The sequence below is a fragment of the Melopsittacus undulatus genome, chromosome 9 (genome assembly GCF_012275295.1).
Source record: "Melopsittacus undulatus isolate bMelUnd1 chromosome 9, bMelUnd1.mat.Z, whole genome shotgun sequence".
In the NCBI taxonomy this organism is placed as follows: domain Eukaryota; kingdom Metazoa; phylum Chordata; class Aves; order Psittaciformes; family Psittaculidae; genus Melopsittacus; species Melopsittacus undulatus.
In genome coordinates this window covers 352,187-365,396 of record NC_047535.1, presented here as the reverse complement: position 1 = coordinate 365,396, position 13,210 = coordinate 352,187, and the positions used below count along the sequence as shown (strand labels likewise).

Sequence of the window (13,210 nt, the reverse complement as noted above, 5' to 3'; positions counted from 1 at the left end):
GGCTTCAACGGGCTCGGCGGCCGCGCGTCCGTGAACCACCTGCACCTGCACGGGCTGTACGTGCGGCGGCCGCTGCGGGTGGAGGCGGCGCCGGCGGAGCCGCTGGGCTCCGGCCTCAGCCTCCTGCGCTCCGTGCCCGCACCCGCTCTCATGTGGTACGCGGCGGGGCCGGCGGCGCTACCGGAGCTGTCCCGGGCCGTGTGCCGGACCGCGGAGCACGTGTTGGCCGCGGGCCTGGCCTACAACGTGTTCGCCACGCGGGGCGAGCAGCCCGAGGGCGGCGGCGCCGGGCGGGGGCTGCGGGTGCTGCTGTGGCCGCGGCGGCCGAGCCTCGGGGGCGCTGCGGACACCGGCCTGCAGGTGGCGCTGTGCGAGCTGGCCGGGTTCCTGCCGCTGCCGGCGGAGCCGCTCTACTGCCGCATCACCGAGCGGGACGCGCTCGGTGCCATCCGCCGTCCGCTGCTGCCGGAGCCGGAGCTGCTGCGCCTGGGCCGGGACGTGGTGCGGCTGCTGCAGCCCTGACCGGTACCGCACGATGGAGACCGGCGGGGGGCGGAGAGCGGCCCCCGGCAGCCCTGACCCCGAGCACCGGAGGCGGAGGAAGCTCAGGCGAGTGCAGGGGTTAGGGTTTGTGCATCGGTGTTTGTGCCCGGCTGTGTCTGCCGGTACCGGGGGGCGGAGCTGCCGCACCCCCGCCCCCCGTGCGCTCCCCCCGGGGCCGCCCCCACGGACCTCCCGAACCCAATAAACGCTGTTCCCCTGAAGCTGTCCCGATAATCCCGACCCAGCCGGACCCCAGACGGCCCCAGGGTTGGGACTCTCTTTGCCTCCGTGGCTCCTGGTCACGTTTCCCGTTATCCCCGCGGCCGTTAGTCCTGGCTGTGTGTGTGTGATGTGTGTGTGTGTGATGTGTGGACGTCCCTGCTGCTGTGCCCGGGACAGGCGGTTCCTCACTGAGCTCTTGTGTCATCTCTCAATTGCAGTGTTCCATCCATCAACCTGACCACCTGCAGGTACGAGAGCGGTAAGTCCGGGGTGCTGCAGGATGTCCCTCGGGTGCCACTGACAGCAAGGAGAAGGGCTGGTACTGAACCCACACCCCGTGCTCACTTTGGTTTATACATTCATTGGTTGCAAGTGGTCTGGCCCCATGTGAGGTGTGGGGTGCTGCACCCCCTGCTTTTGCCATAAATATGCTAAAATTGGTGACATGGAGTCATAGAATCCCAGGTCGAAGGGACCTCAAGGACCATCCGGTCCAACATGGAAAGGTTGTACCAGGCACAGCATGACCTAGACTGGATGTCCCACACCCTGTCCTGACAAACCCTAACAGCATCCAGCACTGGGCAGTCACCACTTCCCTGGGGAGGTTATTCCAGGGACAATGCAAGACCAGGACCTGTGCATCTGTTAAACATAAAGGTAGTGACAGAACATGCAGGATTGGTTGATGGAGCTTTTCCCTGTGCTGTCTGCTTCCAGTGACATGTTCCAAGGAGCTGGTCCCCTCCTGCCCTGCTCCTCTTCATTGCCACAAGCACTATCTTAACATCCATCAATTGCCAGGAGCCTGTTATTAGCCAGTTTGCTAATGGCTGTTCCCACTGTGTGACCACATTGTTGAAGGTCACCCCATGAAGAACATGGGGTTCAGGCAGCAGGGTGGGTGCTGCACATTTCCCCCAGGGCTGTGCTGGGGCAGTTTGGTGGTGGGAGGCAGGTGGGACCCACAGCAGGAGGTGGTTAGCAAGAACCAGAACCATGTCACAACAGTCCCTGGCATGCAGTGACCTTCATCAACTCCCTATCCCCACGTGAGACCCGGTTCAGAGCTGGTGCTAACGCAGACCTGCTGCAGGGCTTGTGCATTCTGGGTTGGTTTTGATTTCAAAGACCAAACTCACCTTCAGAAGGCTCCTGTCTGCCCACACGGTGTCAGGCCCAGGGCGGATCCAAGTCTGCTGTAGTTCAGGAGGGACTGTGAGCGTGTGGGCTCAGAGGGCTGATGGTTCCCAGCACACCCACAGCCAGGGGTTTAGGTGGGTAACACTCGTGTTCCGGCCACCTCCCAGTGGTCCCACTGGTGCCTGCATCTCAGAGGCAGCTGCAGCTGCAGAGGTCGGTTCCATGCTCCAGCCCTGGTTCCTGTGGGGATTTAACAGACCCTGGTACTCGGATCCCCTGCCTGACCCTTGTCACCTGCTTTGGCACAGTGCGGCGGGCAGCGCAGTGCTGTGGGCTGAGAGAGGTGGGAGAGGATGAGGAGTGGACGGTGTATTGGACGGACAACTCGGTCACCCTGGAACGTGTCATGGACATGAAGCGCTTTCAGGTAACTGCCCTGTGGAAAGGCAGGAATGCCCAGGACGGAGGGTGAGATGGGGCTGTTAACAGTGCCCACACCAGTACCTGGGCCCCCTTCTCCACCCCAGTTCTGGAGGTTCACAAGCCTTCACTGCCATTGTGCCTCTGGGATACGGTGCCATCAGCAGCGCTCTCAGCTACTGGTGTGAACTGGAGAGCTGCCAGCCCCTTTAATGTAGCATGAAATAAATGGTTCTGATGACAAATGGCTGCTTCCTGAAGCTGTGATGTTGGCGGGCGGGAGAGCTTCAGGGCTGGGATGGAGGGAGCACATAAATCACACTGGTGAAGCTGGGATGGAGCAGCTGCAGTGTAACCTCCCTCAGCAGCAGGTCAAGGCACCCGCAGGCCTGGCTCCCTGTGCTGCTGTTGGCTGTCCTCAGCCTCCAGGAGGGTCCCTGCTCTTCCTGTGCTGATCCTGGGCTTTGTCTGCGCCTGTTGCAGAAGATCAACCACTTCCCAGGCATGATGGAGCTCTGCCGCAAGGACCTGCTGGCTCGGAACCTCAACCGCATGCTCAAGCTCTTCCCCAAGGAATACAGGATATTCCCTCGCACCTGGTGCCTGCCAGCAGAGTGAGTGATGCACCATAGTGAGCTGAGAGCAGGGCATGGAACTGGGAGCTGGGAACCTCCCTCGTTGTGCAGCAGGGCTGGGATGGGGCCTCACTGAGCTCCCACCTCTTGGTCTGGGCATTCATGATCTTCCCTGGCACTCAAGGGGATGTGGAGACACGTTTCCCATTTGCACATCTTTAATTCCTATTGGGATTAGCCCAGGAAGGGCACAGGACAGAGCATGAGGCACTTCCACCCCAGTGCAGTGATGACTGTCTCCACAGCCTCTGCAGCCCCACCACCCACTGCAGGAGTGGGGATAGGGGGAGAGCTGATGCTGGTACTGAATCACTGGGCTCTGGGGCAGAGGCTGTGCTTCTCTGGCCGCCTGGAGGCAAGCAGTGCAGAGCTGTAGCTGAGAGACCAAAGAGCACACAGGTTCTGGTGGCTGTAAGGAGATGAGGCTCCAGTTCTTAGGTGTCATTCTCACCCTTTCCTGCAGCTCTCGAGTGGGGCTCCCATCACCTCTCTGTGGCTGAACTCTCCTCATGGGGAGAGTCATTTCAGTCCTGGACCTAAAGCACCTTTGCTGAAATACCAGCTTTGGACAGCAGTGTTTGGCTGCATTGTGCTCATGGTGTGTGGTGTCCAGGCAGGTCCTTGCTGTGTCCTCTCTGTATGCCCCTGTCTGGAGAACACAAACTGAGTTCTCTTGTCTTCCCAGGCTGTGTCTCCTGGACTCGGGTCACTCTCGGCACTGTCTGGGGTTTGCCCTGTTCAGCTCTCTCCTTCCCCAGCCATGGTGCCCACAGAGAGATGCTCATTCTCCACCTGCAGCAAAAGAGCCAAGTGACCTATGGGCTCAGCCCCTCCAAGCCTGTGCTCCCACTGGAGCTGCTCTGGAGTGAGCCACATAACAAGGGTGCACCCAGCTCTCATTAGAGCATTCTGGCTCTGTCAGTGGAGCTAAAACCTTCCTGGCTCCTGCTTGCACAGAGGCTTCCTCTGAGCCTCCCAGCAGAAGGGAGATGTGCACAAGTAAGTGCTGGAACCAGGAGAGCTGTGTCAGGTCCCATAGAGACTGACTCCTGTGGGTCAGGTATGGGTGTGCTGCCCCTCTGCTGCGGGGGCTGGCTCTGTACCAGCCCACAGCACCCAGCTGACCCCAGAGGTCAGGGGCTGGGGTCTGCAGCCTGTCACAGCCCCTTCCTTGCACAGCTATGGAGACTTCCGGGCCTACGGATGCAGGAGGAAAAGACGAGTGTTCATCTGCAAGCCAGACAGCGGCTGCCAAGGGAAGGGGATCTTCATCACCCAGAACCCCGAGGACATCAAGCACGGGGAGCACATGATCTGTCAGCAGTACATCTCCAAGGTAATGGGACCAGCTCAAACGCAGCCTCACAAGCTCTTCCTGCAGCCCCATCCTCCCTGTGCCCTCCTTTATCCCTATTCCTGCCCAGAGCAGAGGCACAGTGAGACCTGGCACTGGCCTTTCTGCTGCAGAGGAGCAGCCAGCCTGGCCGCACTGCCTCACCCCACTCCTGCTCCTGCTCCTTTCCTCTCGCAGCCTTTCCTCATCGATGGCTTTAAATTTGACATGCGCATCTATGTGCTGGTCACATCCTGTGACCCGCTGAGGGTCTTTGTCTACAAGGAGGGGCTGGTCAGGTTTGCCACCATGAGGTACATCGATCCCAGCAGCAGGAAACCGGTGAACAAGGAATGTTTCCAAGGAACTCACACAGCGTCTGTAAGTATTGGTACCCACTGTGTTCTAGGGGCATTGTGGAACCTGGGAAGGCAGAGATGGGTGCGTTCCACGGGATCCAGCTTTCTTCTTCCCTGTTCTCCCCACCACGTAGCTCCTCCTCCTCGCAGGAGGTATCTCAGGTGACTGAGGCAGATCTGCCCCCAGGCCCCATGTCTGGGCTGTTCACTGGCATTAGCACAGGATCATGGAGTTGTTCTGCTTGGAAGGAGCCTTGGAAGGTCTCAAGCCCAAACTTCCCACTCAAAACTGGGTCACCAATAAATTCATCTCTGGTTTCTTGGGGGTTGAAAACCCACAAGGACAAACGGTCCCATGGAGTCTGGGCACATTCCTACTGCCTCTTGCCTTCATGGGCATCCTCGAGCCTGCACCATTCCTCTCTGCCTGGGCTGTGGGTGCAGAACAGGGGCTGGGGGATTATCTGAACAGCCTATGGGAGAGCAGAGGGGAGCTGGGCAGCAAGGTGCAGGCTGCGGCCATGCCCATCTCCTACAGCAGTGTGTAACCTGTAACACCCCAGCAGGAGGTGACTGCAGTGCTGCATTGCTGTGCATGGTCACAGGCTGCCTGCCCGCTTGCCCCAGAGCTGCACATATCCACATACCATACCACATGCCCTGGTACCTGCACATCCCGGCAGGCTGCTGCTCTGGGGCCACAGAGAACCCACAGAGATGTGCTGCAGCTTCTGCCCCGAGTCCCGGTCACCAGTGGGGCTGGCGGCTGCGATGGTGCCTGTGGGGCTGAGGGTCAAGGACAGAGGGGTAGAAGGGGCAGAGCTCTCCTGGCTCTGAGCCCTGCCAGGGAGGGCACCAGCACACAGAGCACAGCTGGTGCAGTGGGGCTTGGTGAGTGCCCCCACTGTTCCTATTGCCCAGCTGTGGTTCTGGGTGAACAGAAGTCTCTTGCGGTTCCTCTCCCAGGATGATATCTGCATGCACTTGACCAATTATGCTATCAACAAGCATAACGAGAACTTCGTCCAGCATGACACCATGGGCAGTAAGAGGTATTGTCATGTCCAGCTTCTGCCCTGCCACAGCTTGCAGGAAAGCTGCATCTGGGACACTGCTTTCCCTCCATCTTCCTGTGGCAAACATGGTACCACAGGTCAGCTCTGACCATCTCCTGTCCTCCCAACAGGAAACTGTCCACCCTCAATGCCTGGATGATGGAGAACGGCTACAACACAACAAAGCTCTGGGAAGATGTTGAAGATATTATCATAAAGACTCTGATTTCAGCTCACCCTGTCTTGAAGCACCATTACCAAAGCTGCTTCCCCAGCCACACCTCTGGCTCTGCCTGCTTTGAGATACTGGGGTTTGATGTTCTGCTGGACAGAAGGTTGAAGCCGTGGCTGCTGGAGGTGAGCAGAAGCCTGTGCTGGGGGCGCTGGGCTGGGGCTGGGGGGGGTGAATGGGGTTTGTCTGAGTAAACAGGGACACCTCATTCACAAAACCAAACAGGCTCCAGAGCCGGTAACCAGGAAACTGCTGTGAGCTAAGTGGGATCTGAGAGCCCATTCCCTGCCTACCCTCTCACAGCAGGGAGTGTCCTGAACTGTAGGACTCCCTGCCCTGTAGCAGCATCCTGAACTTAAACCCATGTAGCATCCCGAATGTAGTCCTGTGGGGTGTGAACAACCAGCAGTGCAGATGGCAGCTCTGTCACTATCACACCCATGGAAGTGTGTGGAGAGGCTGAATGGAGCTGGGAGCTGCCCGGTGAGGTGAGCTGCTTGCCCTGGCAGGTGAACCATTCCCCCAGCTTCAACACGGACTCTCGCCTAGACCGGGAGGTGAAGGATGCTCTTCTGTGTGACACCTTCAACCTGATAAATGTGAATGCCTGTAACAGAAGGAAGGTGTTGGAGGAAGACAAGCAGCGGGTAAAGGAACGGCTCCTCCAGTCTCATCACGCTTCCCGTGCATCCAGGTACTGCTCTCCCCCATAGTGCTGCAGGGCCCTGGGGAGAAGAGATGGGCCCTGGCAGAGCAGGATGAAACTAAGGCTGCCTCCAAGTTAGAGCTCCCAAAGCCTGTGGCACTGTATAGACTGAGATCTCCCAAGCCCTCTGCACCCAGCAAGGAAGAGCCAGGGCTCCTCTCTAGGTGCTAGATCAGAGACACCAAGTGCTCTGGGCACTGTACAGGTCATCCTCACTGCTTGGCCCATCTTTCAGTGCCAATGGGCAGTGCCAGCATCCCCTGTGATGCTCGCAGCATGGATCACATCACTGCCTGAGGGACCAAGAGCACATGGGGGCATGCAGCCCTCCCCCAGGCAGGGGGCTGAGGGTTCCCCCCCTTTTCTCTGTGTGCCCTTTATGAGGCTGTGGCAGAGGAACCCCCTGCTCGGGCTTCTCCTGCCATGCAGGGGAGGCAGGAACTCCCTCCAGCTCCCGTTGCCATTGGGAGACCCGAGGTAGCTGCGAGCTGGAGCTCTGAGCGTGTCCTAGACCTGTGCCCTGCTGCCCCTGCAGCCTCGGCTGCCCTGGGCTCCCTGCAGTGAGAGCAGCCCCAGCACCATGCAGGGCACTGGGGTCAGCTTTAACAGAGCTGGTGTCACTGGGTTGGTGTGTGAAGAGGCTGAGGGCAGGGAGGAAGCCTGGGCAGCAGGGGAGGGAGCAGGAAGTGCTGCACCAGCACTGGGTAGAGGATGGCAAAGAGCAGGTCCTGCTGGGTCCCTGCACCTGAAACAAGCTCCCAGTGGGTGATGATGCTCGCCCAGACCCAGTCCCGCAGGCAGCGAGTGCCTGGGTGCTGCCGTGTCCCTTGGCAGGCGTGAGGAGCTGCAGAGCAGCCGGTTGGCCTGGCTGTGCCAGGAGCAGCAGTACGAGGACCAGCACCTCGGTGGGTACAGGCGCATCTACCCTGCCCATGGCACCGAGCGCTACGACTGCTTCTTCAAGCAGAGCAGCTCCGTCTTCCAGGAGACAGCCTCATCCAAAGCACGGGAGCAGTGTGCCAGGTACAGCCTCATGGGGCTCCCTTCCCATCCCAAGAGCAGCTCTGAGCTGCTGGTGAGAGCTGGAGGGGAAGGACCTGCATGGGCTGTGTCACTGCAGCAGAGCCACTTCCCTTGGGAGGCACATGCAGTGTCCCATTGACTTTTGGACTCTGGGCACTGTGTCATGAGGGTCCTTCACCTTTCGGGGGGCACTGCCCAATTCAAGGGCATTTCCTACAGAAGTGAGCATCTCCTGGCCCATTTCTTGGCACCTGTTATGGTCTGTGCACTACAGAACTCCAGAGTGCAGGAAAATGTGCCGGGATTGAAGGCTTCATAAGAACCTGTTGCTGTTGCGGCTCTTACTGAACCACTGGGATTACTGACTCTGACTCTTTGGCAGGCAGCAACTGGAGGAAATTCGCCTGAAAAAGGAGAAGTTTGAAGCTGCCATCATGAAGAAGAAAGTGAAGAGGAAGGAGGAGCTGCATGGGGAGTCAGCAGGGGACAAACCCCAGCCCCGCACCACCAGCACAGCTCCTTCAGCTCGCCTCACCTCCAGAAGCAGCAGGGTATGGGAGAGGAAGGTACTTTCCACTTGTCTGTGGGGCTCCAGAGGCAGTGATGTGGCACTGGGAACAGTGGGAACAGAGGAAGCACAAGGTCCTCTTCATGCAGTGTGAAGAGTTGACAGCTTGTGCTGGGAGGTAGCTGCTGTAGTGGCTCCTATGGGGATTTTCATCCAACCTCGCCCCAAGTCTGTGCCTCTCCTTAGGGCTCAGAGCATCTCATGCCTGTGTCTCTCCTGTGCATAGCTTTGTCTTTGCTGTAACTCAGTTCTTCCCTTCCCAGGCACAGGTTGACTCCTCACAGCCCCAGCGCATCGTGGCAAGGGAGGAGAAGGAAAGAGTCAATGCTCTGCTGCAGCGTGAGAACCTCATCCGAAGCCTGGGCATCATAGACCAGCTCTCCTGCCTTCAACCTGCAGCCAAGGCACCAGCTGGCACACAGAGGTCCCTCCCCACCGACTGCAAGAGCCAGGTAACTGAAGAGCACCCAGACACCTCCTGCACAGCCAGCACAGGAGACAGCCATTCCCAGGAGGATGGTGAGGATGGATCACAGGCGTTGAGCGTCCCTGGCTCAGTTAAATGAGATCCAACACAGTGGATGGGTCCACAGGGTTTTGTGCAGTTACTGACTGTGTCCCTGTTCAAATGGGTATGCTGGGGGTGTCCCCATCACTGCAGAGAGTCCCTGGGTGCTCCTCCCCAGCAGATCCTGATGTTCCAAAGAACAGACCACAGCAATGCTGCCTTTTGGACACTGCTGTGCCCAGCACACAATTCAGTGTGAGGGACATGGAGCTGTTGGAATGAATCCAGAGGAGGCCATGGGGATGCTGCGAGGGCTGGAGCATCCCTGCTCTGGAGCCAGGCTGAGAGAGCTGGGCTGGGGCAGCCTGGACAAGAGAAGGCTCCTGAAGGGGAGACCTGAGAGCAGCTCCAGTGCCTAAAGGGGCTGCAGGAACCTGGAGAGGGGCTTGGGACAAGGGATGTAGGGACAGGCCAAGGGGAATGGCTTGAACCTGCCCAAGGGGAGACTGAGCTGAGCTCTGAGGCAGAAGCTGTTCCCTGTGAGGGTGCTGAGGCGCTGGCACAGGGTGCCCAGAGAAGCTGTGGCTGCCCCATCCCTGGCAGTGCTCAAGGCCAGGTTGGACACAGGGGCTTGGGGCAGCTGCTCCAGTGGAAGGGGTCCCTGCCCTGGCAGGGGTTGGAGCTGGAGGAGCTTTGAGCTCCCTTCCAGCACAGATCAGTTTGGGATTCTAAAGGAGACCTCCATGGCTGTCTCATAGTGAGTCTTGGCTATCACACCAGTCCCTAACCAGGCTGCCAGTCTGAAACTGGAGCAGGAGGAAGTCCCAGACCCACAGGTTGCCTGTGGGCTCCATTAGGGTCCAGGGGCTGTTCTGGGGCACTGGTTGTGACTGTCACCTGCTGAGTTGGGAAGGGCTGGTTCTGGACCTGCAACTAATGGAAAACCTTGCACAGTCCATTACCCCTTCCAGTAGCACCGCCTGCTTCCAGCAGGGCCACCCCCTCCTCCTGGCTGGGAAGGTGGCTCTCAGGAGCCTGCGGACACACTGAGGGCACCAGAGCTGCAGGAATCACTGAGAACTGAGGAGTCCTCCAGGTTCTTCCTGGAGATTGGACATAATTCCTTTAACTTACAAAAGAAGCCTAAGATGGATTTGATCTGTAGGAACTGGGGCAGCTGCATTTCCTAAACCAGATGGAGCAGAACAGAACCTAAAACCCAGACACTGCTGGGTAGTATTTTAGCAGAGAAGGGTTATCTGGGGGTGGGTCAGATCCTTCATCCCAAACCTTCCCAACCTGCTCTAGCTCGGCCCAGTCACGAGCAGGGGCCGGGAGCCTTGGTGCTGCTGCAGGCAGGATCTGAGCCTGGGATGGGGATGGTGACGTGCCCAGGGCAGCACCTGGAGCGGAGTAACTGCGGCCGCTTTCCTCCCTTGCAGCCGCAGTGCCACTGGGATGCACTCGGGAGCTTCCCGACACTCGTCCCCTTCTCCCTCCTGAGACACCCGCTCCGGTCTCTGGGACAGCAGCACACGCACAACCCCAGGGCTGGGGTGCAGCTGCTGCCCAGCCTGGGCTCGGGCTCCGCACCCACGTTCTTGGTCCGAGGCAAGAGGATCCCCTGCATGGCACGGCAGAGCCTCCGGTCACCCAGCGGGGGCTGCCTGCGGGTGCGGGGCCAGGCAGCATCGGCAGCAGCCATCCCCTGGCACCGCACCGAGCCCGAGGAGCAGCAGGAGCGAGGCCAGCAGCTCCCTGCTGCGGGGAGCAAGGCTGAAGGCTGTGAGTACAAGTCACCCTCCTCCTGCTCTGTGTGCACCGCGGAGGCTGCAGTGAGTGAGCCAGGGGCAGGGGCTGTGGGTGCTCCTGCGCCTGCCAGGGTGGGAGGAGCGGGTGGACTGGATGGTGCTCAGAGCCCCTGGGGTGCTCAGAGCCTGCAAGGGGACACTAAACTCTGCTCTGGGAACTGGTGAGCACCGGAGTCCTGCCCACAGCTGGCGGCATCCCACCTACAGGGGCAGGGAAGCAAGTGGTGGTTTCCCAGGACCAGCAGTTTGAGTTGGGATGGGGGAGCATAAGATGCCACCTTCCCCAGCCCTGCCCAGCACCAGGGCCAAGCACCATGAGGGGGGACAAGGGGCTGCTGTCCCCCAGAGCCACCTGCCTGCACCCCAGCTCTGCCTGTGCTCTTCCAGGTGAAGCTGTCAGGCTGTCCCTCAGCACAGGCGGTTGGCACCCGGGGTCTCCGGCCAGCACACGCACAACTCCATCTGCAGCCGTGCTGCCATCCCGGAGCTGCCCATCTCCCCAGCCCCGCACCGATCCGGACCCTCGCCCGTTTGCAGTGAACAGCACAGGTAACGGTGCAGAGGGGACCCGACACTCGCCTGCCGGCTGACGGATGGGGATGGGGATGGCTGCGCCCCGGGCCGGATCCTGCCGCCCGCCGGGGCAGCACCGACCCCCGCTCGGTTTGCCCCATGCCCGCTGCCCTCCGGGGCTGCCGTGCGCCCGTGCCCCCGGTGCGGCTGTTCCGGGCACCCCGCTCCGCCCCCCGCTCCGCCCCGCCCGTTCCCGTGCCATGGCGGCGCTGCTGCGGCGGGGGCTGCGAGCGGCCTCGCTGCTCACCGGGACCCCGCGGCGGGCGGCGGCGTGGGGGGGGCAACGGGAGCCGCGGGGGGGGCAACGGGAGCCGCCGGACCCCACTATGGAGGAGGCCGAGGCGGGGCCGGGGGCCGCTCACGTCTCTCCTCCCAGGCCGCGGCGGCGGCGGCAGGGAGAGGAGCGCGGAGCCCCCGAGCGCACCCTGACGTGGGCAGCCATGGAGCAGATGCGGTGAGCGGCGGGGCCGGCCCCGTTACCCGTCCCCGGTGAGCGCCGCCGCTGACCGTGCTGGTGCCCGCAGGTTCCTGCGGCAGGAGCTGCCCGAGGAGTGGCCGCTGGAGCGCCTGGCCCGAGGCTTCGGGGTCAGCCCCGACGTGGTGCGCCGGGTGCTGCGGAGCCGGGGCTGCCCCCCCCCGCCCCGCCGCCTGCGGCAGGACCGGAAGGCGCTGACCGCCGCACGGGGCTCGGCAGCGGGACCGGAAGCCGGGCGCGAGGTGCGCGCTCCCGACGGCACGCTGCTGTACCGGCTGCCCCGGGGTGTGCTGTGAGGGGCCGCGGGGACACCGCCTCCCCCCGCGCCCGGTCCGCCCCGGCCATGGGCTCGGACGCTGCACGGCTCCTGGACGCGGCGGACTTCGCGGCCCAGAAGCACCGGGAGCAGCGGCGGAAGGACCCCGAGGGCACCCCCTTCATCAACCACCCCCTCGGTGCGGACACCGCCCGGTACCCCCTGCACCGGCCGGGGCACAACCACCGCGGCCGAGCACGGGGTGGTTCTGGGGTCTGCCCATGCTCTGTTACTGCCTTGTCCCCTTGCTCTCCGGTTCTCTCTTATCCCTGTCCCGTTCCTGCGGCCTCCCCATGACCCCCGTTGTCCCCAGAGCCCCCCTTGTTCTCACGGCCCCCTCTGTGCCCCTACAGCTCCCCACTTGTTCCTACGGGTTCCCCCTGTCTCTGGTTTGTCCCTCTGGTCCCCGGCCCCACAGTCCCCACCTGCCCAGCCCCAAACCTTCCTGCTCACCCCAGTTCACCCCAGCCCAGTCCTTTGGTCGCCATTCACTGTCTCACTCTCCCCATCCCCATGCTCTGCCCCGCAGCCGTCGCCCGGATCCTGGCCTGCGAGGCCGGTGTGACGGACATCGAGCTGCTGCAGGTGATGCCCGGTTCCCCCCTCCCGCTCCCCCCGTGGGGTCAGCACCCTCCCGACCCCCTGCCCCCCCGCAGGCCGCTCTGCTGCACGACACGGTGGAGGACACGGACACCACGTTCTCGGAGCTGGAGGCTCGGTTCGGCGGCGCCGTGACCGGCCTGGTGCGGGAGGTGACGGACGACAAGGAGCTGCCTCGGGCCGAGCGCAAGCGGCTGCAGGTGGAGCGGGCACCGGACCGCAGCCCCCGCGCCAGGCTGCTGATGCTGGCCGACAAGCTGCACAACCTGCGGGACATCACCCGCTGCCCCCCGGCAGGTACGGGAGCACCGGGGCCGCTGTTCCCCGGCAGGTACGGGAGCACCGGGGCCGCTGTTCCCCGGCAGGTACGGGAGCACCGGGGCCGCTGCGGCCGGGGCTGCTCCGCTGCCTGCCGGGACCGGGAGGCTCCGAGCACAGCGGGTGGGGGGGTGGGACGGACGGACCGGGACCGGTCCCGTGCCCGCTGAGCTCCGTGTCCCCGCAGGGTGGGGGCCGGAGCGCGTGCAGGAGTACTTCCGGTGGGCGGCGCAGGTGGTGTCCGGTCTGCGCGGGACCAGCCCCGCGCTGGAGGCGGCGCTGGAGGCGGTGCTGGAGCCGGGACCGGAACCGGGGCCGGGGAGCGGGGGCCATGCGGGGCGCGACAGCCAATAAACGTGCACGGAGCCGA

General features: G+C 62.1%; 3 protein-coding genes across 3 annotated transcripts; all 3 read left to right on the top strand.

Moving 5' to 3' along the window:
• The first annotated feature begins 406 nt into the window (after positions 1-406).
• TTLL13 (tubulin tyrosine ligase like 13) lies at positions 407-11,148 on the top strand. Its single transcript, XM_034066131.1, has 14 exons — positions 407-609; positions 984-1,024; positions 2,217-2,335; positions 2,812-2,942; positions 4,143-4,299; positions 4,495-4,677; positions 5,622-5,707; positions 5,842-6,067; positions 6,452-6,636; positions 7,483-7,671; positions 8,054-8,237; positions 8,503-8,691; positions 10,190-10,532; positions 10,946-11,148. Exons 1-14 carry the CDS (start codon positions 536-538, stop codon positions 11,146-11,148), a joined length of 2,310 nt encoding a protein of 769 aa, XP_033922022.1. The 5' UTR covers positions 407-535.
• A 183-nt stretch (positions 11,149-11,331) lies between these two features.
• Positions 11,332-11,936, top strand: NGRN (neugrin, neurite outgrowth associated). The gene is made up of 2 exons (XM_034066130.1): positions 11,332-11,585; positions 11,656-11,936. Exons 1-2 carry the CDS (start codon positions 11,332-11,334, stop codon positions 11,900-11,902), a joined length of 501 nt encoding a protein of 166 aa, XP_033922021.1. The 3' UTR covers positions 11,903-11,936.
• HDDC3 (HD domain containing 3) lies at positions 11,804-13,210 on the top strand. The gene is made up of 4 exons (XM_034065972.1): positions 11,804-12,061; positions 12,452-12,507; positions 12,579-12,819; positions 13,028-13,210. The coding sequence occupies exons 1-4, from the start codon at positions 11,950-11,952 to the stop codon at positions 13,192-13,194; spliced, it is 576 nt and encodes a 191-aa protein (XP_033921863.1). The 5' UTR covers positions 11,804-11,949; the 3' UTR covers positions 13,195-13,210.